At 39.3% G+C, this 27,113-nt stretch overlaps 1 protein-coding gene across 5 annotated transcripts in view; it reads left to right on the top strand.

Annotated features, from left to right (window-relative positions):
• The first annotated feature begins 15,209 nt into the window (after nucleotides 1-15,209).
• LOC149076555 (trithorax group protein osa-like) overlaps nucleotides 15,210-27,113 on the top strand; it is a 121,880-nt gene continuing 109,976 nt past the window's right edge. For 3 of the 5 annotated variants that reach the window (XM_089244137.1, XM_089244134.1, XM_089244135.1), the window contains exon 1: nucleotides 15,210-16,989. In XM_089244137.1, the coding sequence (XP_089100263.1) occupies nucleotides 16,015-16,989 (975 nt within the window). In that variant the 5' untranslated portion in view covers nucleotides 15,210-16,014. The remainder of the gene's footprint in view (nucleotides 16,990-27,113) is intronic. The other 2 variants (XM_089244133.1, XM_089244136.1) reach the window with 2 other exon arrangements.

Raw genomic sequence — 27,113 nt, 5'->3', positions numbered from 1 at the left:
CTGGTTTTTTATTTTATGGTTTTGTTTTGATGAATGCTACTAAACCACACATGCACCTCATCCATATTCCTCTGCTGAACTTCTAACAAATTTGTATATGTTGGAACATGCATGCATGACGTGTTGAGAACCTAGCATGAAATTCATTTCTGAATAATGCTTTTTATAGTGCTGCCATATTTTTTATGAATGCCTTCCCATTACCTCATTCTCTGAAAGCAAAAGAAAACTAGAGCTGTGTCCACACCCATGTATATTCTGTAATGGGTTTACAAAGCTAAAGTAAAGTTAAAGTAACATGTGATGCTTTCTCGAGAGGATCAGTGTGATGTCAGTACACTATGCATTCTATAAGTAAGTTCCTGCAGAAACCAGCAAATGGTGGTGTTATGCTGCCATTGTGTTCATTGTTTTCTTTTGCTATCTTCCCACATCGGTCATAGAAGTTTGACGGAATAATGGTCTATGTTACTTTTCCAAGCAAAAGAGGTGTTTTTCTAGCTCAGTGATGACTTTTATTGTGTCTCCTCTAAAGTTTTAAAAAAAAACCACATTGACTGTTATTCGGGCGAACCCTTCAAATGTAAAAGGGGGGGGGGTCTCTGAGAATTATGAAACAAGAGGCCTATAAGTATTGAAATGTTGTTGTGAACCCACCTTAATGCTGAATTATAATTGTTCTGCATTGTCAAAAAATTATTAAAAACACTGTCACACTCGTGAAAGAGATTGCAACAAAAAATATATGTTCATTAACTTAAGTTACAAATACTTTAAATATGGCTTCCACAAAATAGAAAAACTTTTTTTGCCATGTCACTTCGTTGCTGTATATAATCTCATTATACAAGATATACGGAAGACTGGATGTTGTGAAGATATTTATTATTTGAGATGTTAATTTTTTTTAAGGAAGGAAAAAAACTCATCACTACCTCTACCGGGAGGTAGTGATAATTTAACCAAATTATAAATTCATCAGCTTCCCTTGATTCAGATTGCCAACAAGACCAAAATTGCATAGTTTTGAATACTTCCAGTAATGAATAGTTTTAAATTAATCAACCACACTTGGGTGAGTTTCATAAGGCAGGGCTGTGTGTCTAACACCATCATGCACCCCCGGGTGCAACGTGATGTTTTGGGGCTTTACCTAGCTGAAATTGCCTGCTTACCAATTCACATTCTCTCTCGGAAATCTTAGTACCAAATATATCACAAGGCCTTCTATGGACTCGAAACAGTGCTCATATAATACATAAGGATGTATTATATGTTTGTACCTCATCTAAGAGGTATTAGTTTGAGAGGAGGCTTATGCATTGAGACCATTGTATGGTGAAGTGTGTAATTAGAAGGGAAAAACAGTTTTTCTAATCTGTTTTTTTTTTTACTCAATCGAAACTGGTAGATTTTTTATTCTTATCTGTAAAACCAGAATCATAAGCAGTTATTAAACCTAAATGTTGGTTCAGGCCAAGTACTAGGTCGATACCGGGAGAACCGTATCTATCACGTGGTGATAGACCAGAGTTGTGCTTGGTTTAAAAGAAAAAAGTTTCGATATTCTCTCTCACACTGTTAGATGTCTCTTCTGAATTTTTCCCTCTGTTTGATATTGTACCCCATGCAGTCAACTCCAGCTAGCTTGGTCATCCCTCCACCGTATTAGGGAATACCTTCTCACGTGTTCAGCATTTTCGGGGATAAAATTCAGAATATTTGTAGTTCATCTCTGTTCTGTCTTCAAACAGCGTATGATCAGCCCTTTTTGACAAAAAAAAATAATGATTCTCGCAGAGGCATATAATTCTAATTTGGGCGCTTCTTAGTTATCCAAGTAGCTCATTTTGTCTTTTCTTAAAAATGACTAAAGCATGCATCTTCCCATGCTTTACGTTGTTTGATCCGCAGTGTTTGTATCATTTTGCTTATAAGTATATATATGTTCTAGCCCACAAGTGTGCTTTCATCACAAAATTTGGGCAGACTGACAGAAGAGGGAGCCTCAGATATGGCCCCCACAAGCTCGGCTCCAGGATAGGTGGCCATGCCGTGAAAATAGGATCAAAGATGTTTGGTTTGTCAATGAATATTCTGCACAGGTATTTCCAAAAGTGGCACAAGTCAAAAATTTGTATTTTTGAGTTATCACCCTGTATGAATTGGATAAACAGTCCTCTATCGAACATCAAAATTACAAAAAATTAGATTGAGGTCCCATCCTATAAATTTTGGAGAAATTATTATTTATGCAAATTTTATATAAGCCCACTTCATAGGTTTTCGCAATCCTACCAAAATAAAAAACCACATTATTTTTTTATTTGTGTCACTTTTGAAATAAATGTGTGCGATATGTTGTTTGAATTTTGGGCTCTGAGCAAATGCCCGCTTGCTCACTCTGAAAACTGGACCGCATGCACAATGGCTGAATACCGGTCTTTCACGCTCAGTAGCAAGTTACTCTTCGGAATTGCACTGTTTTTTGTCAAAAAAGAAATATATTCCATTCAAACTTAATTCTACGTGCTTCATTCATAGTGGTGGTGTTTGTAGCTATTCATTCCTATGCATTTACCGGATTTCTCGCAAAATGCATTTGAAAATCCGCGATTTCACGCGAAACAATTTTTTAATTTTCTTTTCAAAATAAAGCTTTCGCACTTCAGTGCGTTTAGAACATAAGAGCTAAGTGTGAGGGAAAAGAAGGAGAACAATATTTAGGGGAACTGTTTCCGTTTGAAAATGGAAATTCTCGTTATATCTTGTGAGTTGACTTTTGAAAGAGAGAAAAAAATCCCGTTTTCAGCCTCTGTGCATTATTTTCTGAGTGACGTGAAGATGGTGTGTCTGCTCGTGTGCGGTTGAGTGTGACCAACTATAGCTGGTTAACATCGTTAGTTAAAGAAAAAATATGGGGGGGGGGGTTGCAAAATCCGCTCAGTAGGAAGTAGAAATGCAGTGTCATTTCGACAAACTAGTTTTTCAGCTTAGAAAATTATATCCTGCTTATTTTTATGAAGTATTTTCGAAGTTTGAACAAAACTTTATTGGTTTCTTTATTATTCGTAGGTCAAGAAACATTTCGTCAGACCGCTAACGTTGTGGAAAAGCATAAAATTATTGGAGTGCAAACTCGTTTATGTCATGATCTTTACTGCTGCCAGAGAATACTATACAACAACGGTTCTCGACATTTTTTGACTCGCGGAGAGCTCTTTCTGGTATATAATTTCTGTGGCGGAGCCCCGTACTCCCATTTTTTTTATTTATTCATCGAAGTTGCGGATTTATTTTTATTTAAATTTAAAAAAATATTCTTTCCAAATTTAGTTTTTTTTATTTCCCTCGAGCGGCCCGCAGAACCCCTGGGGAGTGCACATGGAGAACCGGTGCTATGTAACACATACTCAACCCATGGCCCGCGACCTCACACTTAATTTTGTAGAAATAAACTAAACGACATTTCTATGCCAGTCAAGTGACCTGTGGTGCAATTCCAGAGCACAAATTTCCCACGGCACATTTTCAGATCATCGCGGCACAGAGCACTTTAGTGACCCCCGGCACATTCCCAGAGCACTTAAGCGACCCCGGCACATTCCCAGAGTACTTGAATGACCAACAGCGTATTTACAAATTACTTGACTGACCTACGGAACATTCCCCCAGATCATTTTAAGTGACCCGCGGCATATTTCAAGATTATTTGAGTACGAGCGGCCCACAGGGACACCACTAATGCTAAGCTTTTTTTTTTTCAAGCCGAGCACAACTCAGGTCTATCGCCATGGGCTATTTACTACCTAGTGAGTTGTGCCGGAAGTGTAAGTGCGTGTACCTAACAGTCTGAGTGCGTATCTAGTGTTGTGTATGATTTTTCAGTGCTGCCATCTATATCTCAAAAGTGAAGTGAGTGATATGTAGTGACTGAATATTTGTACTGTTTGTGTTAATGCTAAGCTAATTTGTACTGATGCTAAGCTGCTTGATGGGGGGGGGACTGGATAGTGCCCTCATCATGGATAAAAAGAGGAAAGAGGGCTGGATGTGCCGGACCGGGTGGCCTTCGAATGTATCTCGAGGGCTTCCCGGTCGGACACCTTCAGCACTCTCCAGCACGGACCAACTCAGCCGAGTAAATGGCTAATATCCCTAGCGGGACAGAGCCAGGTCCCTGCCTGGTAAGAAGAAGAAGATTATTTGAGTGAACCGCGGCATATTTACAGTTTTCTTGATTGACCTGCGGCACAGTTCCAGATCATTCAAGCGGCCCGCTGCACATTTACAGATCACTTACGTGACCCGCGATGCTGTTTGAAATCAATTAACTGGCCCGCACTTTCCTAACACGCAACCCTAAGGACACGCAATGGTGGTGTCTTTAGGGAAATATGTCAGTAGCCGTGATAATCACAATGTCTTTTCTTCCTTCGTCGGAGAACGACTGCCTCCGAAAGCGGGCCCTCAGGGCCGTAACTAGGTTGGGGCAAGCGGGGCCCCGAGCCAAATCGGGGCTCCACAAATGTTTACTTTTTTTGGCATAATAACCCTTTCAAGAGGGGCCCCCTCTTCAAGGTAAAGTCTGGCCCTTGGCTCCGAGAAGGTACACTACGGCCCTGGGGGTCTCTTGTACATTGTTCTTTTCTTCGTTCCCGTTTTTTTTGGTTACTTATACATATGTATTGTTGAAAAAAAAAAATCCAATAAAAAAAGAAAAGAAGGCAGTTCAAGATATCTGCCGATACACGTACAAATTGATATGACTAATGTTAAAATCTCCTGTTTCCCTATGGGACTCATCTGAAGGGGAAAAAATCGAAAAGGCTACCCCACGGGTCCCCTTCACTACCAGTGCTGGAGCCCTGTCCACCCCCCCCCCCCCGTATGGGCCATGCCTGAGTTACGTCCGACGTCCATGTACGTTCCCGTTCAGCGCACACCACCTCTAAAGGAAAGATTGAGATTCGTTACCTTTGTGGTCTAGGGCGCTTCCTCGGCCAGTGAGAGGACGTGGGTTCGATTCCCCGCCAGAGCAGTTGAATATTTTTTCTTTAATGAATTCACCTCTTTGCATCAGCCAGCTGTTGAAAATCTTCGTATAAATCAATCATTATGCCAGAACTTATCGTGGAAGCCTCTATGTAATGAGGTCCCTGTACAGCCCTCACGGGGGGGGGGGTGTCTGGACAAGGCTGCAGCCCGGAGGCCCGAGATGATTATCTCATCATTTTTTCTCTCACCCTACAAATTCGTAATAGATGGGTCCGTTAACAGTCTGACCTGGGAGCCCGCTTAAGACTCCAGCGTAGGGTCTCTACTACTACTACTTAACCGAACATGCATCTCGTATACATCCCTCTACGGAATTTCTATCGAATCGGCACATGCCGGAATGTGTGTTCTGAGTGTATGCTTGGCCCTAACGTATTTGTTGTCAAGTTGCGCTTGTTTCGTGTTCATACTGCCATCTGGCTTCTGTTTTCTGATGTAAAGATAGAAATGCTTGAATTTTCATGTTAGGGTCTGTCTCTACTGCAGGATATGGAAGCCATGGGTCCCCATGCTGTGTCCGAATGGGACTCATGTGTTTAGATGGCCCTGTGTGTCCCGTAAAGTACACATAAATTCTGCAATCCAAGAATCCTCAGTTCTAGTGGATAAAAAATTTCCAAAAAATGAATCAAGAGGTTTGATTATAACCATCAACACACAGAAGAAAAAACTAACATATTCTTGAAATGAAATAATCATGATTCATGATGCTGATCATTGAATCATAGGGTGTTCATCCGAGTTGTCTGTGAATATCTTCTGATTACGAAAGCAGGCATACATCCTGAATGGTTTAAATGAGCACCATGACCATGGGTAGACCAGGCACGGCTCTAACACGGAGAATCGGGAAAAATCTTATTTTTTTTGTTTTGTTGTTTTATACTATAAATTGATTACAGAGTGAAAGCCCCCCCCCCCAAATATCTCATTCGAGGGAGTCTGGTTCTAGGTTGTGGGGGGGGGATGCATGGGTGAATACCGAGATTCTCGTTGTGAAAGGGGAAAACCTTTCAGTCATCCCTGCATTATAAAAATGCTGTCTTTTTCTTTCGCAGACAGTGGACACATTCTCTTTTATTTCACCTGCACAGACCTGTTGTTTCTCTGCGCTTAGAATTTTCATATCTCGATATCTGCGCGAATGACGAAAATAAAATGCTACCTTATACAATGTAAAGAATTTTTCTCTGCTCAGCAAAAAAACTCTGTGTACAGGGAAGTATTATCAGTCATTCCCAGACTCTAAACCAAAGGTCTTCAACCTTTTCCAGTCGCGAGCACTGTCTGTACTCGTCATCAAAGAGCCCTCACCAGTTTAACATACGAATGCATGAAATGATTTCAATCCTTGAATGCACAATTCCTCCATTGTGTTTGATTGGAACGTTGATCAAGTGCTCACGAGCCCGAAATCGGGCACAGAGCACTCTTGGTACATCAGGCTGCAACCATGGTACTCGTGAGCAACAGGTTGAAGATGTATGCTGTAAACGTTCGTAGTTAACAAATTTATTCAACATGCAAAAATGGTGCCTCGCTTTTTTAATTTTGTCCATAACCAATAAACGGACAAAAATGAAATTTCATCAGTAAAAATGTGCCTTCTAGAAATATTGAAAATAAGTTATACATATTATATTGCATTATTAGAAACATCATTGAACTGGAATTGCTGCTGTCACCTATCAAATAAAAATACAACTGAAGTGATTCTTCGATTGAAATTGATGACCGGTTTTTGATTAATGTGCCGCATTGAAAAATTCAATATAGTATGATATTGACTCATATTTTTTTGAGCAAGAAATTTAATTCTTTATGCAATCCTTCTGTCGTCTTAACTTCCAATTAGAACGTTGTTGCTCTGCCTCTCTTGATACCAACAAAAAATTCTATGTTTCCAAGTGCAATATTCGCCGGGATATTCGAATTCGAAAAACGCAGGAAATTTGGGAAAGAACAGCGTTAAATGCGGAAAACCCGTTTTACCCACATTTAACGCTGTTTTTTTTAAAGAAATTTCCTCCGTTCTTCGAATTAGCTCAAGAGTTGGCATCAACAAGAGGGACAGGGCAATAACTTTCTAATTGAAAGTTAGAGAACGGGGGACCGTATAAAAAATTAAATTTTGTATCTCGATACTTATACTGCTCCTGGCAAAATAAATGACATATCTGAGATGGACATGTTATTTGGATACTTTTTTCTAATTGAAAGCATACTTCTATAACCAACGATTCAAAAGATAAAGGGAGTCTAAGGACTTAACTTCACAAACTTTATTTCCAGGATGATTACTTAAATTCTCTTGCCGCATTTTACTGGTAAACTGTTTATTATACAGACATACTTCCAGTTAGCAAAAGTATCCAAGTAACGCGTAAAACTCAGGTACCCCATTCATATTGCAAAAGGTTGTAAAAACAAGGGGGTTGTGATTAAAATAAAAAAATTAACTTTTACAGTCTTATTTAACTTATGCAGGCACCCCCTGACCTCAAAAACCCAATTAGAAATTTGCTTCCCTGTCTCTCCTGAGTCCAAAAAAAAATCCATGTTTCTAAGAGCAATAAAAAACCAAAAAACAAACTAATGGACAGCGCTTCTTTTCCCGATTTATGCTGTTCTTTCAATCTGTTGATTTCTTTTTTAAAGACGCCATCTCGTTAAAAAAAAATTCAAAATAAAGAACAGCTTTGCGAGTATTTAGTAACAAGAAACTTTTCTTCTTTGCAAGTTCTCCGGGTTTTTCAAGGGTTTCGTGGGCGATTGATCATGCAATCCCCCAAAAAAGCTGTCCCGGAACCGCAGGGCTAGTTGGAAACCAACATTAGATGTTGGTGAGCAAACAATGGGGTATTCTCAAAATGGAAGTGTTGTGGTTTTGTTTTTTTTTTCTTCCACAGCTGTTTTCCGGACTGTCTTTTTCATATTATCCTGGAGCAAGCTGGGCTATGGTTAGAATAGTATCTTATGTCTTGCTGGTGGCAACTTGGGTTCCTGTAATCTGGAAATTTCGACGGCGATTGGACAAAGCGTGTAAACATGTGTGGAAAAAACACACACGTACATTAATGTAATGAATAAAAGAAATAATGTTTCAGAGTGCAAAAAAATAAATAATAAGGAGGACAAAAAGATCAATTTTCTTTTTCTAAAACGTTGGAGGACGCTTGAAATGACAAGAGAAAGGAGGACGTCTAGTAACCCTAAATGTGTTAGGAGGGGCGATTTATTGTGTAAGTTCGTTGAATCACCACGTATTTTAAGCGACAGACCAATTTTTCTAATATTATTCGTGGTTCTTAAGAGGGGTCATCTCCCCGCTCTGAATCCGTACCTGTACGGGAGAGGGACTCGGTGTTCGCCAATACGCATCTAGATTAGGGTTACGAGATTCGAAAAATGAGAAAGGAGGATGTTTGCGCCTATAGCCTGTAGAACATCTAGAACTGTATATATTCTAGAAACCTTGTGTAGAACAGTGTTTCCCAAAGTGGGCAATATGGGCCCCCTGGTGGGTGATGGAATGGTCCGATAGGGGCGATAGAAGCTACGGACTTGACATAGGATCCTATTTGTTTACTTGAGTTGGGGGCGATGAAAGGAAAAAAATTGCTGATGAAGGGGGAGATGGAACAAAAAGTTTGGATGGTCCTTATACAGTCGCCTTACTTGCGTGAACTCTTATTGATATCATTTTCCCCAAATTTCACAACAGATGGCGCTAAGATTCTGACCAATAAAACGGGCTACAACAATAATTTTTCCGGACCAAAACAGAACCACAAAAAAAAAGAAGGGAAATTTCGACGGCTATTAGTCAATACAAAAGAAAACCAGGAAAAGTATTCACGTCAGTGAAAAGAGATATACTGTACATGTACGTTTCAAAGTGGAAAAAAAATTTTCCTAAGGAAAATAATACCGGAAACACAAGACAAAAGGGCAAATTCTCCGAAACGTAGGTGGACAGTTGAAATGACATCTAAAAGGAAAACATCTGGTAACCCTACTTAATCACCTCTGAGACTATGTCCCTGTATTGCTCATATTTTTCCAAGGGTTTTTTTAACATTCTATAACTGGCAAGGCCGTAGTGTGGGGGACCTCGGGATGTCCAGTCCCTCCAGTGCTATCCAAAAATATAATTTTGGGGAGTAATTTGAATCCTCCTCAAAATTTTAAGGAGTATTTTTTTTATATTATTTAGTGAAAATTACTATATTAAAAAATTATCTAAAATTTCAAGGTGTATTTTCACTCCTCAACAGGGCCATCTCAAGACCATTATGGGCCCCCGGGCCAAGTGATTTTTGCGAGGCCCTACTTGGTGAATTCTAGAAAATTTTCAACCAGATCTCATTTTGTGAGGCCCCTTCTTAGCTTGAGGCCCCCGGGTGGGCCCATGCGTGACGGCACTACTCCTGAACGAAATTTGGAGGAGTGAAATTGAATTTTGGTGCATGAATCACGCATCTAGATTAGGGTTACCAACCTGTTCTCTTTTAGGAGATGTCCTTCTTTTTGATGTCATTTCAAGCGTCCTCCTACGTTTGGGAAAATTTGCCCTTTTGTCCACTTTTCCAGGATTTCGGAATTTTTTTCTTTTTCTCCACTGCGAAACATACATTTCTTCATTGATATGAATGTTTTGTGTTTTTTCCCACACGTATTCATCATTCATCAATAGCCGTCGAAATTCTCACAATTTTTTCCGTTTCTGGAGTTCGTTTAAAGAGTTGGGGAAATTTATCCTTTTATTGTTGTGGCCTGTTTTATTGGTTGGAATAGTAACGCCATCTATCGTTAAAATTTATAATAAGTGACGTCATTAAGGGTGCGTGCAGGGGTCTTCCTTTCCTAGTTTTGGAACCTGATAACCCTATGCGCAGGCGTCCTCCTTTCTCAGGTTTCGAATCGACCTTTCACACATTCCTAATAATGTGCTGCCATCTATAGGGCAAAACACTTAGTCAAGTATTTTTTATACAGAAAAGTGCAAACTTCACTCGAATATGTGTATCTTCTTTTTTGTTTCAAAAAAAATTCTTTTGTTAGACTTCTCTTCTCAAAATTTCCCACAAATGCAAGAAATTTCCCACGTGGGCGAATTTTGGCAGTTTTTCGCCGAGTACGGGAAATTACCCACTAGTAGCCATTGCTGTTTATGGCAGTTTTTCAGGAAACTTTTTCTAAATGATCATATGGTGCTGCCATCTTCGGTGCAACAAAAATACTATTTAATTATTTCATGAATAAATCAAAATTCTTTAACAACGCTTGGTGATTTTTAACTACAGATGGCAGAAGGTGAACGGAATTCAGAATTTCGATCTGAAGGGAAGAATAATTAGATGTGTGCAGTGTTGGTGAAAATTTCTAAATTCCGCCGAAAGTAGTTTTTTTCTAACTGAAACAGCGAAAGTTCTTGATGTATTTTCATAGTCGGGCGTTGAATGATGATTGATTTCGTGTGTTGTTTGAGCTCCCTTTCCCAGACTTGATGAAATTTAACTATCATTCGTGAAATCAAAATTTTGCATTTCTTAAAATTTGCAGAATTTTTTTTCTTACAATGCTCCGTCTATAGATACGGTAGGAAATGGGTGACTTTTGATAACCCTCATACAGAGGCGTGGGCCCTGACAAAGGTAGGACTGACCCACGAAGAATAAATTTTTGTTTTTCCACACTATAACTTCACTGTTGGGGAAACATCTGACCGGGTGGGGGGAGGGGGTGCTGCCAAAGATCCTAGCCTTAGGCAGGGCAGCAGCTGGGGAGGAGCAGCGGGTCTGGTATCCCTGTCGCTGGACCAGAAATGGATGCCGAATTCACCCTTTAACTTTTCCCTCTATATGGCAAAGGGCGCATAAAATGACCGTTTGCCCCGCGTGATAAAGTATTTAGCTGGAGCCTTGCTGCAGGAAGAATGGGGACATGAGGAGATTCATAGGGAGCCAGTGCCTCATGCAATCCTTTTAATCAATATCATAATAAAAAAATTCTTAATATGCTATCTCTTGACCAGTTCCTGTTACTTTATAATGCTTTTCGAAGGTTAGCAACCTCATTTCCCTGGAAGAGATTCCTTGTGCCCCCCCCCCAAAAGCAGATCCTTCGTACACCCGCCCCTGCCCACAAAGGCTTGATTACATCCCCCTGTCCTGTAGGGGGGGGGGGAGATAATGTTGATAGGGCTCTAGCCTGAGCGACAAGTTTGCATTGAAAGGAGATTGTAAAAAAACCTATCCTGTGACTTGCCAAATATCCTAGGTTGTTTTCATGGCTTCAGGAGATGAGAGCCCTGCGGATAGGACTTAGGCCAGCGACATCGGCTTTGTAGCACTGGTCCGGCCACCTCCAAATTTTATTTAGGCTTCAAAATCTGCTACACAAAGCTTCCGATACCCCTTGTAGCGTAGCTCTGAGATGAACCTTATCAGTTTTTCTTTTTTTACAATATAAATTTATTATAAAGGTGCCTATGAAAATCCAAACCAAAGAGCCACATGATCACTACCATGACACTCCCCAGCGCCCAGTGTCTTTTTATTAATTGCTGTGTGGTCATTTTGGCGGTAGAAAGAATTAGACGGTCTTTTGCTCAGCCCAATAAATTAATAGACATTTTCGGGATATCTGTAGACCATACATGCCCAACCTATGACCCGCGGGACAAATGTGGCCCTCCTAGTCTTCTAATGTGACCTCAAACATAATTATGTGAAAATTAGCTAAGTGGTACATTTCTAGATCACTTGAGTGCAATGCCGTTGTGTGCCTTTTCGGAGCCCCGGGGCAGATTTTTCCTTGGGGGCCCTTCTTGAAAGGGTTATTATTATGCAAAATAAGTGTAATTTTTTTGGGTCCCCTTATTCGGCTCGGGGGGTCTGGGGCAGAGCCCCAGCCTAATTACGGCCCTGCTTGAGTAGCCCGTGGTACACTTGCAGATCAATAAAGTGACCCGCTGCCTATTCTGAGCTCATTTAAGTGGCACGCGGCATATAACCAATTCACTCAAGCGGCTCACGGCACATTCACAGATTACTATGACCTGCGGCACATAAACATATCACTGAAGTGACCCACGATTGCCCCCTCTGGATCCGCTCATGACATAAAATTATAAACAATTTCCGTTTGAGCACGGTCGAAACTATGCACTTTGTCGGCCTGGGCAAGCAATCATTTTGACGTCCCAGTGTAATGTAGAAGGAACAATTAAAGGGTGAATTCGGTACTCCCTTCTAGTCCAGCATTCGGGACGACGCATTCATTATTAATATAGTGGTATAGATACTGGCCTGCAGTGCCGCAACTAGAGGGGTGGGGAACCGGTGGGTCTGGTGCCACGGACCAAAAGAGTACAAATTTCAACCTTTAACCAGAAGCGTATGTTTGATTTAGCGGTGTTTATCCCAGAGCGGCAAATTTGAGAAATGATCGGTCAATTAGTAGAATGCGAGAAGGGCGGCAAAATTCGTGTAGCCCACAGGTGGTAAAACCATACATCCGCCTCTGCGTAGAGAGCGAGGGACTATGTCAGTGAGTGACTTAACCAGTGACTTAGAGAGCAAAGGACCAGATCAGTGAATGACCAAAAGAGTGACCTAGAGCAGCGGTTCTCAACTGGTGCTCCGCGGAGCCCTTGGGGATCAGTATGCAGTTCCCGGGGGTTCCGCAGCGACTCGAGGAAAATAAAATAAATCAGTAAATTTGATAGATAATTAAAAAAAGAGGTCTACACATGGTTCCGCCATAAAAGTTTTACACAAAAAGGGACTCCTCAGTCAAACCGAGCTTCCCCCATAGAAATTATATACTGAAAACGGCTCCGTGAGTCAAAAAAAGGTCGAGAACCACTAACTTAGAGAGTTTACTAGCATGTGACTGATCAAAATATCGTCCGAGAGCAGGGGTTCTTAAACCTTTTACACCCATGGCACCCCTTCCCCTTATTTAATGCTTATTCGCGAGCTCCGCCGGTTGCCTAGAGCTAGCTGTTTAACTAAGAACATTTTCCGCAAAATTTTCGTCAGCGGTACTGCATAGGGCGCCACTGCCCACTGTTTGAGAACCTCTGCCCTAGAGAATTTGAAAGCATGTGAGTGACATCTACAGAGTGAGGGACCCGGTGAGTGAGCGACTTGAAGAGTGAAGTGGAGTGTTTACAAGCGTGTGAGTGACCTAGAGAGTAAGGGACCAGGTCAGTGAGCTACCTAAAAAGTTCACAGGCATGTGAGTGACCAAAAGAGTGACCTGGAGCCAGGGCCGCAACTATATGCCTAGTCAGCTGGAGCAAGCATACATTTGGCGCCTCTTGTAATGCTAAAAGAATTTTGATTGATGAAATTTGCGTTCGCTCTGGTGCAGCGCCAGGAGCACCAGACCCGCCTTCTCCCCACTAGTTGCGGCCCTGTCTAGAGCATGTGAGTGATCAAAACAGTATGCAAGCATATGAATGATCAAAAGAATATACAAGCATGTGAATGACTACAATAGTGACTTAAAGAGCGAGGTTCCAGAGTGAGGAGTGACCTAAAAAGTGACAAAGAAAATGTGGCCAGCATGTGAGTGACCAAAAGAGTGCCTTGAAGACAGTTGGAGGAGGGCAAAGAGGGCTTTCTTTTCTTTCTTTCAAACCAAGCACAACTCACGTCTATCGCCATCTATAGGCAATTTATTACCTAGTGAGTTGTGCCGGAAGTGTAAGTGTGTGTACCTAATAGTCTGAGTGCGTACGTCTAGTCTCGTGTCTGATGGGCCAAGAGGGTGGCACATTTGAAGAACGAGTGGCAGAGGTGGATTTAAAGGCAGGCTCACGCCCTGGGCCCCCGACTTTTGATAGGCCCCGAAACACCACTTTTTTCAACTTTACTCTTCTAACCATTTTTTCTACTTTAAGGGGCCCAATATTTTCTTCCGCGCACGGGGCCTCAACCGACCTTAATCACCTCTGACAAGTGGTCCAGAAAGTTTGACTAGAATGGGAGAAGGGCTGCAAAATTTGTGTAGCCCAAGGCAAAGCATGAATTCCCCTCTGCCTTAAACCTATCTTTCAACATTACAAGGGAGATTTAATTTAATATTTTGGTCACTCCCATGCTCACACGTCCCTCTTTTAGTCGTTCACATGCTTGCACACTTTTTGGTTACTCACACACTTGCTAGGTCACTCACTCTTTTGGTCGCTCGCTGACATGGTTTCTTGCTTTATATGTCACTCTTTCGCTCATTTACAATTTTACACATGCTCTGTCTGTCACTCTTTCGCTCATTTACACTTTTACACATGCTCTGTCTGTCATTCTTTTGGTCATTCACAAGCTGGTACACGTTCTAAGTCACTCTTTCGGTCATTCACATTCATGCTTGCTGATGTTCTAGGTGACTCACTAACGTGGTCCCTCACTCTGTAGATCACTAGTTTGGTCATTCATCACATTCTTACTCATACTTTAAGTCACTCTTTTGACCACTCACTGACCTAGCTGTCCGGGCAGAGATGGATCTATTGAGGTTTATATGAATCTGCCGCTCTTCTCTCATTCTACTAACTTTCTTGGCCACTCATTCCTCAAATTTGCCGCCCTGGGCTATGGCCCACTAAGCTCCCTTTCCCCCCCCCCCTCCTGTAAATACGACTCTGTGCGGCTTCCACACCCTTGAGTTGGGTCTCACATGCTGGGAATTTTATCGTTCCATTCCATAGTAAATATGTAGTCTAAAAAAAAATAAATAAATGATGGAATTGATGTGGGGCTGGAGCCATGGGTTGGACATTAGGCTACGAGCACGAGGGAAGGGAAATTTCTCGTCGATGAATTTTTCGAGAGGAAGGAGCGCGAATATCGCGGACACATCGACGAGCGGCGGCAATCGACGGGAAATCAAAGCGACAGGAAAGAACACTGAGAGAGAGAGAAAGGAAAAAAACACGTCAAAACCTCAAAACAAAAGCGCGCTCGATTGATGCAAAGCTGTTTTTCAGGCACTGAGTCAGGCTCAAAGCTTTTTTTTTTCGGGGGGTCGCCAATAATTTCGCTGCAGGAAAAAAAAGCGAGTGTTTTTGGCGACGTTATTTTATATAACCTCCTCCATCACAACCACCAACTACTGTGCATCGCTTCTTTGTAAAATATTTCGAAATTTCCTTTTAGGATGTAAATCCCTTCGACGAAAAAAAAAAAATCTTCGGTAATTTCGATCGTTTCTCAACTTATAATTCCTCGATTTTTGTGTCTTTGTGGAAAGATAATCAAAGGAAAAAAATGTGCAAACGTAATTTTTTTTCCCTGTTGGAAGTCGCCAAGGTCGCCAAATTATAACCTACACACAAACTCATCGATGACGCACCACTTCCAGCCGACCTGAAATATCCTTCCGCCAACACTTCTGCGAAAATTAGTGCGCTTGCTCCGTCTCCGTGGATTTCAATTTCGTCCGGATTTGTTTCGAGACTGGATTTTTCGGATACGAAAAACGTCCGACGTCGGGATTCGGACGTTTCGTGGACGTCCCGCGAGTACTTTGTGGCAGTTTTTGGTGCTCGATTTTTCCCAATAATCGCGGAAGGTTACTCGAAAAGAAAACACCACACACACACACAGTATCAGAAATGTTCCCGCTTTGAAGAAGAGAGAGCGAGGCGAGCGCTGTTTCGGCAATAATGGTAGTTGTTCGGTCGACGCGAAGTTAGTGTCTGTTGTTTGTTTTTTTTTTATTGTAATTTTTGTTTAAGTGAAGAATCCGTTTTATAATTTTCGTGAATCGGTCACCGGTGGAGATTGTTTCGGTGACGCGATGCATCGGCGAAGATTGTGACGGCGAAACAGAGATAGAGAAAAAAAAGTGCGCGAGTGTGTGTGTGTGTGTGTGAGTGGATATAACGACGAGGGGAGCGAGATGCTGTTGTTGGCGGCCGCCTGACTACCATAAAACAACAGCATGGCTACGCCAGCTCATGCGACGAGGATGGCCTGCTCGGATCAAACGAAAAATCCCGATGGTTCGGGCGAGCCGGATGGCCCGGAGTCGTCACTGAAAAATGGTACGACTTTCGAGGATTCGGAGGATTCGTCCGGAGGAGGAGGCAGCGGCAACATGGTGGTCAAAAACCGAGCGGCAGCATCCAGCCAACAACAACAACACGGTCGCGAAACGATAGAGCAGCAGCAGCAGTTTCAAGATGGAGGAGGTGGTGGTGGTTGTGCGGCTTCTCAACAACCTGCAACAAACAGCAGGCCTGGCAGTGGAATGAGTGTCGACGGCACTTACAATGTGGATAGCCGTTCGCGAATGAATTCGGATTTCCAATCTTTTAATCAAAGCAACGCCGCCAGGGATCCGAACCCGATGGTCAACGACGACTTTCGGACTGCGGGTGGTCCTCCCGATGGCTATAATCACGGGTGCGAACTCGGATATCCGCGTGGTGGTGGTGGTGGCTATGTCAGCGGTGACATGGGCAATTCTTCTTCTTCTGGTGATATTTCTTCGAACTCCCAACCGAACAAAATGTACCCGCAGTATAATCAGTCGCAGATGAGGCCCGGTTACGGCCAGTCTCCAAGGAACATGATGAGCCCCCAGCAGAGGTCGCCGGGGCCCACGATGGGCAGGTACCCCGCCGGAGCAGCAGCAGCAGCATCTTCCCAGCAACAGCAGAGGTTTCTGCTGGGCCCCAGTATAGCCCAGCAGACGGGGCCCACGCCGACGCTCAATCAGCTGCTGCAGGCCCCGAATTCGCTGCAGCGTTATCACAACAGTTACGAGTACGGCTCCAACCAGGGCCTACACAAGAATATGGGCAACCCTAATCCACAATATCCGGGCTTAAATAGTTCTTGGGGTGGTATGAGAGCTTCTGGATACCAGCAGCCCCAGCAACAGCAAATAGGCACATCAATGTACAGGAATCAGGTATGTCCTATCTTTGCTTTCTAATGTCTTTTCTACCAGTGTAAGTTTATCAATGCCCTAGAAATTCATATTCAATCGTGTAATTTTTCATGTACATACCAATGTTGAGAATGCGTGAGAGTGCTCGCAAGTATTACATAAAAAAATGTGTGAGAATGTTTGCAAGTACGAGGGGAAAATGTGTTTAGAACATCTTCCTATATATTTTTCATTACTCGTTAAAGTCATTGTAGCATTTATTCACTGATAATTAACAGCATTCACACACAAATTTATGTTCACAGAGCTACGTGAAATCTAATTATAGATGAAGTAAACTATTGATATAAAAGTGAGAGTTTCGACTGCGTTCACAGTGTGGGGATTTTCGAGCTGGATAAAAAAAATACACTGTTTTATTATTCAAACTAAATCAGTGATACTTTTTAGTTGCATATTCTTGAAATAGTAAAATTTTCAATTTCTTGAAGCAAAAATGGAGGTATTAAACGCGCGTTCACAGTGTAGAGATTCTTACACGTTTGATTAACAGAAACTGTAGATTTAAACTTTATCAGAGGTAACTCTTGAGTAACATTGTCATATCAGTAAATTTTCTAATTTCTTGAATTGAGTCTAAATTGTGCAAAAAAAAAAAGTCAGGTGATGCTGGAAATTTTTTTTCTTGATGAATATAATGATCATGAAAAATGTGGTAGTCATAAATTTGCTGTGTTGTGTGAATTCAGCATAAAGGGTTTTTCTTAAATAATTAACATTACGAAAGAGGAGAAAAAAAATTGTATTACCCACTGTTTTTATGAATGCTAGTTCTGAAGAGTATTTCTTGAAAAGCCTAGATTTGAATATTCCCTGTGTTTTATGATTTACCATAATTTTTTTTATGCTTGAACACGGGGAAAAATCAATTATATGGAGGGGAAAAGTGCTGAAAAATTACTGGTGCTGTTCATTGAAAAAAAAAACGTTCCTGGAGAGTTGATGTAATGGCACATCCCACAAAGAAAGAGAGGCAGAGAGGAAATTTAAATTTTGGAGGCAAAAAGTGAGCCATCTCTGACAGCTGAGCGCTGTGGACTGCGATTGGTCCGTTGCGCCTCTTGGAAATCTTGAATTAATCACATCTGTCACTCTTGTTGGCTGCTATCTCTCTTTCTCTATCCCCCCCCCCAATCCATCCTCCTCCTCCTCTCTCGGTAAAGCATTCCGCCCGCGCAACCGTCTTCCCTCCCCCACCCACCCCAGCTCATTTTAACTGTTCCTAATACCGATTCAGAGAAATCATAGATAAAAGGGAAAAGGTGTGAAGTCACATAACATCGTTTCATTAATCCCCCCTCCCCAATCATTTTTAAAAACTTGCATTAAATTTTTGTCTCTGAATTCACTTTCTTGAATTATACATTTTTTTTTATAGAATTTGGGTGTTTTTGGGACTTATGGAGTCTTTTTTTTTTACATTTTTTCTTTACTTTTTCCATTGAGAGGACTTTTCTCCATGACTTTAGTTTGCAGTCATTCTTCTAATCTTTGTGTAATTTCATCTAAATCATCTTAATTCTGTTGAGAGTGGGAGAGACACAAGCAAAATAAGTTTCAATTGACACCTTGTGCATTTACCCTTAACTGGCATCATAGTGTCATTTTGATCTCAGCAAGTATAAATGCAATTTTAAAAAAATCAAAAAAATTTTTTTTTTGTGAAAGCAATTCAGTTTTCTACGTGACTTCATTCGTTTGGTGACTTCATTCATCAAACGGTCAATTCACTAAGTAAATGTGTCAATTTTCTTTATTTTCTCAAAATGAATTTTTACTGAGACACGCATTTGAAAGAAAGTGAGGTATACATGACTTGTAATTTTCTTAAAATTATGTAGGCCTGTTACATTTTTTTGAATGAAATTTTTTCTATTCAAAAACTGAACTGATAATTTTATGAATATGCGGGAAATTTAATTTATAAATTTAAATAATATTTACCATATTTTCACAAGCACCAAAGTTAGCCTTATTCGAAGTCGGAAACACAGTCCTTGCAAATAACACCGCGACATGTTGATTACGTGGATCTTTAGTACAATTCACTAACAGCACTGTCCTCATGTGCTCAATCTTGAATATTGCTATCTGATGTTTCACAAATAATTTGAAATGGTAATTGAAATAATTAACAATCTTCCAAGCTGCCATTCAGATCTGTGGTGGGGTCATTTTGTACCTTATGGAAACTTTGAGCAATGGTAGAAAGGAGCAGAAGAACGTCATAAATTTGTCAAATATGTGTAAGCAACCAGCTTGAAAGGTGCCGATAAAAGGATGAACCAGAAACATTTCTTTCTCACGGGGTAGCAAGAGGAGCAATGCATGGGATACAAAATAACCCCACCATTTTTAAGGGGTTAAAAAAATATGGGCAGTGTTGGGATTTTTCAGGGGATGTTTTAGAAATATTTTAACACCTTTTTATACGTGATCCCGTATTTTCAATCAATAAGTTTTATTCCATGTTTTTCAAACAAATACCGCTCACCCTAATTGCATTACTCAACTATAAGCCATAGTGTTTCCTGATGTGGAAAACTCCCACATCCATGGTTTCCCTTGGATAGAGTGTGTGTGGAGGGGATTAAAGCGATATATGGATACACTATAGCGCAGGGGTTCTCAACTGGGGCTCTGCAGCCACTCCAGGAAAATAAAAAACTAGTAAATTTGAAAAAAAAAATTATACATATTTCGATATAAAAATATTGATTTTTTTTTTTAATAAAAAATTTTGATTTGAAATAAAAATAAGTCAGTAACTTTGAACAGAATAAAAATAGGCCTACCAGAAAGGACTCCGCTGGTCAAAAAAGATTGAGAACTGCTGCACTATAGAATTTTGCAGCTTAAAATGGAAGCACCGAAGGAAAAATAATCTCTGAGAAGAGGTATATATGCTGCAACAGACAATTGCGAAAACTTACCAACAAAATGATAATCCATAATCTGTGATCCCATAGTTTACATAGAGATTGAATTTTTGGGGATTACTTCCATTTTTCAAGTTATCCTTTTTTGTGACGTCTTTATCCCCGAGTCAAAACTGGCTATTAAATTTTTTTCATTGATTTGCATTTATTGAATGTCAAAATGATTATAAAATGATATCCCTTAAAAAGATTTCATTTTTTAAAAATAATTAATCTGGGTTGATATATTTACAAGGCCCATTGGAGTCAGGTAAACACATGTGTACCTCTGGTCTTAATTTGAAGGAAAAAATCATTAAAAACCATTTAAAAACATGGAACCCAAGAGTCTGTATGGGTCCTTTGAAGCAAAGAGAGTACAATATTCAAGACCAGGGTTTAAAATATCCTAAATGCCAGGTTGCCAGTTGAAAAATTGGTATCGGCACCTAATATTTTCTGTGTGTGAGTAGACAGAATTTTTTGCAATTTGTCTAGCCCTGGTGTGGTGTTTATTTTCATCATGCACAAGTAGGTGCCACCCAGGGTAGGAAATGGATGTCTCTTTCCTGGCTGAAATAAAATTCTTGTGGGGGGTCATGGCACCTTTGTGTTTTGCCTCTACTTTTTGAAGTAGGTTTTGCTGCAATAGATATTGATGGATATGGTTTAGTGTTACATGAAACAAGTATTACTGTGACAATATAAATACATGTTCAGCTATGCATACACACTTGCATACCAGTTCACTAAAAATATCCCAGAGGAATGTTTTCGAGGTTTATGTTCCAATGCAGAACATGTCAAAAAATCATTGCTGCTGAACAATCTTAGTAAGAATTTTAAAAGACCTACCCTCTGTGTAAAAAATACTATTATGGGAATTTTCACTGCAGAACTTTTAAGGGCGATTTCCCTTAATTGAATTAAATTCGATTAAAAAAATCAGATGTTTGTTAAAAACACATTTAGTGAAAATGTTGAGCTATTATTATTGAACAAAAAAAACCTTTATGAAATTACACATTTACTTACCACTAGTGATTAAAATCACTAGTTAAATTTTTGACAAAAGTTATATTGAAGTTGACCATTTAGGCTAGATAGAAGGTATGTCTGGAAGGGAAATTTTGACTCAGGATTTTGAAGTAGTAGGCCCACCTACTTGTGTCTTTAAAAAAAAGATGTCATTCCTTTGTAAAAAGAATGAGTCTATACAGCAGCCTTTCCCAGCCTTTTAAAGTTTGTGGCACCCTCGGGAATAACATTAAAAACTTAGGGCACCCCTCCTTGAATACAGAATGCAGTTTACTGCAACAAAAATCAGAGTAAAAATACATCGATAAAGTTTTGTTCAATTAATCATTAATATGTAAATGAAACTAATATGTAAAATGAATGAATATAATATACTGAAATGAATATAATATACTGAAATGAATATAATATATTGAAATGAATATAATATGTAATATGAAACTTGTGATTGATGCTTAGAGCACAGATACTTGAAATCAGGCCTTACAGTTAGCAACGAAACACGTAAATTGTCCTCAAGATCTTGCAGTGTATTTCTCGACAGATGACAGCACTACACATAAGAAGCACCATACAGAAACAAACTTCATGTTACATTCATAACATATACACGCACATTCTGGCATGTACCAATTCGTTAGAGATTCTGTACAGGAATGTGTACAGAAGTTGCATGTGTATGGTTGAGTAGTAGTAGTAGTCTATTTCTTACTTTGTATTTTGGTGAAATAGCAGAGAAGGCTTGCTCGCATAGATATGATGTTGAAAAGGACAAAAGTTCATTAATTGCTTTCTTCATTAGATTAGGATACTCCTTTCTCAGTCCAAGCCAAAAACCAGCCACCGATGCCTCACTCTTGGTGAACTTACCTTTGAGTGTGGAATCGGCACACAGATTAATAAATTCATCTCATTTGCAAGCAATGAAATTTATTTCCTCCGCACTGTCTGCAAAATCAAATGAGACAACCCGGTCTAGATTCTTAGTGGAAATAGAGGGAAAGTACATATCTATTGCATCTAGCAATCTTGATTAGCATGTCTTTCAGCTTATCTGATGGTGATATCACTCTCCGCTGTTACTATGGAAGTTTCGACAGCTGGCTGATGCAAAGATAAATCCAAGAAAGAAAATTCAACTGTTCTTGCTGGGAATTGGACCTACGTCCTCTCACTTGCTGGGTAAGCACCCAAGACCATTAAACTACAAAGCCAATGAATCCTTATTCCTTAAGCTCGTGTGCGCTGAACCAACACTATCTATAACAGAAGGCCTCCACACGAAGCTTTGATGTTGCTGAAGAAGTCCATTTCACTTGAAGCCATTGGATATAGCAGGTCGATGTGTGCGATATCTTTACCTTTTTTGCAGTATATGCAAGGACTATAGGTGAAATGGACTTCTTCAGTGACGTCACAAACTTTACACGGAGGCTTTCTGCTATAGATAGTGTTGGCTGCACAGTGCCGTACATGGACAGCCAGACCTAACTCAGGCCAAAGCTCACATTGCTGACACTGCCACCAGATGGCGACTTATCCAATGAGTCTGTCATGCATGAGAGGGGAGTAATTAATTCAACTTAAAATTTTTTTTAAGATCTTAAGTGTGAACTGTCATGTTTCTTATTTATCTCCATAATATCTCACAGCACCCATTAGCTGATAACGCGGCACTGCAGAATGCCGGGGCACACTGGTTGGGAAACACTACTATACAGTGTCTCAACCATTTCATTTGGTATCTCTTAGGGACTTTATTCACACCATCCTTTTCATTGTCCTTTCTATCATTTAGAAAATATTGAACAAATCAATCAGGTTTTTTTGCAGGAATTTTTTATACGGAAGAGCTTCAGTTTTCAGAAAACATACTTGCAATTTTTCTTTTCAAATAACTTGCCAGAAAATAATTGACAGGGAAGAGGGTTTAAGCTAGATAAAAAATTCCTTTAACAACAAAAGTGAGAATGGGGAAAAAATTATTGATGGATGTCTGCTCGTTTCGTACATCCTGTACGCATTTGTGTGAAAGTAGCTACTACTTCTTGCTTTTTGTAAAACTACCTGTGTATTTTGCAAAAAATGCAACCATAGCTTCAACCCTGACATGGAAACAATATTTTAATATTGCACAGTAAAACCTTGTTATAACCATACTGTTGTCAACTCCCTTTCCATGTTGGTAGACAAATTGATAATTCAAAAACTTTAAATTAGTCTGAGAGCAACTTACATTGAAATCCCAAAGCAGAATATGCCTGTGAAGTAGGTTGCAGAACAATCGGTACTACTGCAGACCAATTTGGAAGAATTTTAAGAAAAGTTAGAAAACACTAATGGAAAAGACCAATATATCATAACATGGGAAAAGATTTGTTTTTAGCCATCAGGAATTTTTTGTCAAAAGTTTTTTGCACATTCTAAAAATAAGGTTTAATCAAACTCATTTTTTTTCCCTTGTAAGTTATCGTTATCGCGTTGCAAGACAATGTAGGAGGCTAGAAGGTATTCTTCTTCACCCCTCTTGTTCACGAACAATTTTGAACTCAGTGTAATAATCCATCTGTAGTATTCGCTGTGATCTATATATGTGTGGAGCTGTTTTTGCAATGATCTACCTACATATAGTGAAGGCAAATGTATGATGAAAAAAAGCCTTTCAGTTCTTAATCAAAAATCAGTTGACCAGATTTTAATTTCTTTTTCTAAGATGCTGTCTCAAGGGAATGTATAGAACTTACCATATACATTATGAAAAGTATCGTGATTTGTACGTACTACACATTAAACAGTTGAAACACCTCCCAATGGCTGAATAAAAAAAATGCAGCATTTTAGCTTAATGGCAAAAAAAAAAGTCCTGTTTTAGAATAAAATAAAAAAGGGAACTATTTTAACATTTTGCAAACAATTATGTGAAAAGGAAAAGCAGTTGCGCCCTTTCACTAATACCTGTTTACAATACTGTTGGGTGGAACAGGGTGTATGGTGGTCAAATGTGACTTTTTCAGATATAGTTATCATTCAGATAATTATCGAAAACCCAGAGTTCCAATGTGGTCGCTTTAAGCGGAGTGTACTGCATATATATAGAAAATTTTAGATGCTAATACAGATTTTATAGTTGGCCTGGGATTCATCAAGTCCTGGTATATTGACAAAATTGTCTAAACAAGAAATCCTTAACATACCCATTATGTTAATTGTTCTGTGCATGAAACCACTATTTTACATTATATATTTATATATTTCATTGACAGTCAATTAAGCGCTATTATCAATGGTTCTCAACCTTTAGTGACCTATGGCTAGATAAATTTTTCCTCTATAAGCAGAAACCAGTCTAAGAAAATGTTGCTACTGCTTGTGAATATTTAAAATTATGCTGGCTAAAAGACAAAGATTGTTTTGCATGTATGATATTGTCACGAAAGGCAAACCATACACACAATTATGAAATATTTTTAGTTTGGCTCTGCCTTTGATTTTTCAAGCCCTGATCTTTGTTAATTTTAATTGAATATACTTTTGATAGACACATTAAAAATTTTGTAATCCTAGACTTTTTGCAACTGGTTCATGTGATTTGCCACTGTCCAATTGCATGGACGTCATAATAGACAACATTTTTTCCTATAAAACTAGACATAAAAACATGGGTCTGATTCCCCACAGGCAGCATGGTGGTCAGCTGAAGTTGGTTCATTTTGACACTCTAATGTTCAGGTGTGGATGCAAGCTGGTTATACATTTGAAAACTCTTTCCACAAAGAACTGGTAAACCTTCAATACAATAGGCCTATATAAACACAAAAATTCAGGCACCTGCTACTATCTAATATGGAAAACGTGGCAGCACTTCTTGAACATGAAATGAGTATAACTCCAACATCATTAATACTTTAGGGCTATACCGTATCCCAGCATGCATGTGCAAGTTCATTAGGAAATTCCTCAGAGGAATGGTTTACACCAGTGATTCCCAATGTGGGCATTAACGCCCGCTTGGAGGCGATTGAATGTCCAGGGAGGTGGTAGAAGATATGGGTATAACATAGGATCCTATCGGTTAGATTGCGATGGGGGAAATTTTTTTTGAAGGGGGTGATGGGACGAAAAAAAAGGTTGGGAAAGTGGTTTACACGTACAGGGTGCATTTATACTATTTAATAGCGTTAAGTTATTTTAGCAACACTAAAATTTCGCAAAGTTATTTTAGCAACATTGTTTCTGATGAGCTGTTGTGTTCTTGCTGTTCCAACCAAAAAAATTACAAGAAACTTTGCATGTGCAAATAAGCTACAACCAAGTCTCTTTGGCATCATTAACATATTTATTTTCATTGGTAAGAGAATTTCATGCTTCGATGATATAAGCAACAGTAAATGTTTTCAAAAAAAAAGAAAAAAAAATAGAAGCTTTTTTTGTTCCAGTTGTGTTCCAAAAGTGTCTGTTAATAGGTGTCTGCTGATAGGATCTGCCCATTGTGGAGGTTTCACTATACAAATTAACGAAATCATAAATTTTAAATTTTATTTCTTTTGTAAAAATTGACCAGATTATTTCACTTTCAAAAAAAATACTTTATACCAAATTATGGATTACTTTTTCTCCAAAAAATGGACCCTATAGCCCCATTCACATGTGTAAATATTGCGGTAGCATTGTGAGTTCTAGCACCTGCTTGACGACTTTTTCCTTTGTAAGGAAAGAAATGGGGAGCAGTCATTGATGAAAATTCTGGAAGTGGGTTTTAAACCCCTTTCAGACCCCTCTCTTGTTATGTCTGGAGTGCCATTGTCTTGTTTCCACTCTGGTTTATCTAGAGTTGCTGTGCACTGTAGATAGTTGTGTTCAAGTATAAATTAGTTATCTAGGTGGTAATTTACCTGCGTTAAATACACCTTTAAGTATATCAAGGTTATTCCCCTAAGTACTACTTTAGTGACAGAAATGCCATATCAGACACAGGCATCTCTCACTTTATGTGATTAATTGGTTCTGCGAAATAGTCACATGAAGGAAAAGATAGGAATAGGCAGTTTGTTTTTCCCAACAGGATTAAAAAGATTGAATCTAACAGCAAAGGAACTTTTTTAATGAGTTATTGAAATTTATTTGAATAAATCCTGTAACTAAATTAATACTTTTTCTGTCTTCACTACTTCTGAATGATTCTAGTCAGTATGGATGTTTCTTTCCTGAAGCGCCTGGTATGATAGGCTGATAACTTTTTTAACGAAATATTCGAGGTTTGGCAACATTTTTCGCCCCTTTATATAAACTTTAGTAGCAAAGCCAGATAATTCCACATATTTCTCGCAAATGTGAAAATTCTACTTCTAGTTTCTTTCAATTAAATTTCTCATGGCATTGCCATTTGGTGTTTGTTCATTGTGCACTGCAACAGTGTTTATCAGCGAGATCTGGCAAATTCTGAGAATTTCACTCATATTTGTCTGACCTACATCATCGAATTCAACGTATTTGGTTGTCAAAGGATTTAATAATGTTGTATCTTCCATTTGCAAGCCTATTTCCAAGATTAAAGTTAAACCCCAAGTCTAATTTTGCAGGTCGAAATTCCTAAAATAGATTTCTAAAGATTATGTTATAGCAAAACCGTGTAAACTGAGAGATACCTGTACTTCATTGAAGGCTAAACTAACATGAAACCTCCCTACTGAGAATTTTATGGGCGTCTTCCTCAAAACATGCTAGAAACATTTGTAGTAATAGTCTGAATTGAAGATAATATTGATAGGTATAGGTGATAATGTTGTCAACCACACATATATGATCACAATTAATGAACCAATATTTAACTTTGAAATGTTCAATTCATATTCACACTGAACTTCACTTACTGATCTGATTTTACCATTGCAAGATGTAGGATACCTTAATAGGGAAGGGACGAAGAGTGATTTCGCAGAATACCAATTTTCTTAAAATTCACCACTATTGAAATAAAATTAGTGTTTTTAGTTGAAAATTAAATTGGTAATTTTGAATGATATTGAATTTTAATTATTCAAATTAAATATTAAAAAGTGTGGCAATTGAAAGATTTTTATTGCCATGATACTGAGACGCTTAAATTTAACGATGATATATTGTATTTTA

This window comes from Pholcus phalangioides, unplaced genomic scaffold, assembly GCF_987345545.1.
Source record: "Pholcus phalangioides strain wild (caught in Gottingen) unplaced genomic scaffold, Ppha-v1.0 ptg000015l_1, whole genome shotgun sequence".
NCBI lineage: Eukaryota > Metazoa > Arthropoda > Arachnida > Araneae > Pholcidae > Pholcus > Pholcus phalangioides.
The sequence above is the reverse complement of the archived record's forward strand: the minus strand, read 5'-3'. Positions and strand labels throughout refer to the sequence as shown.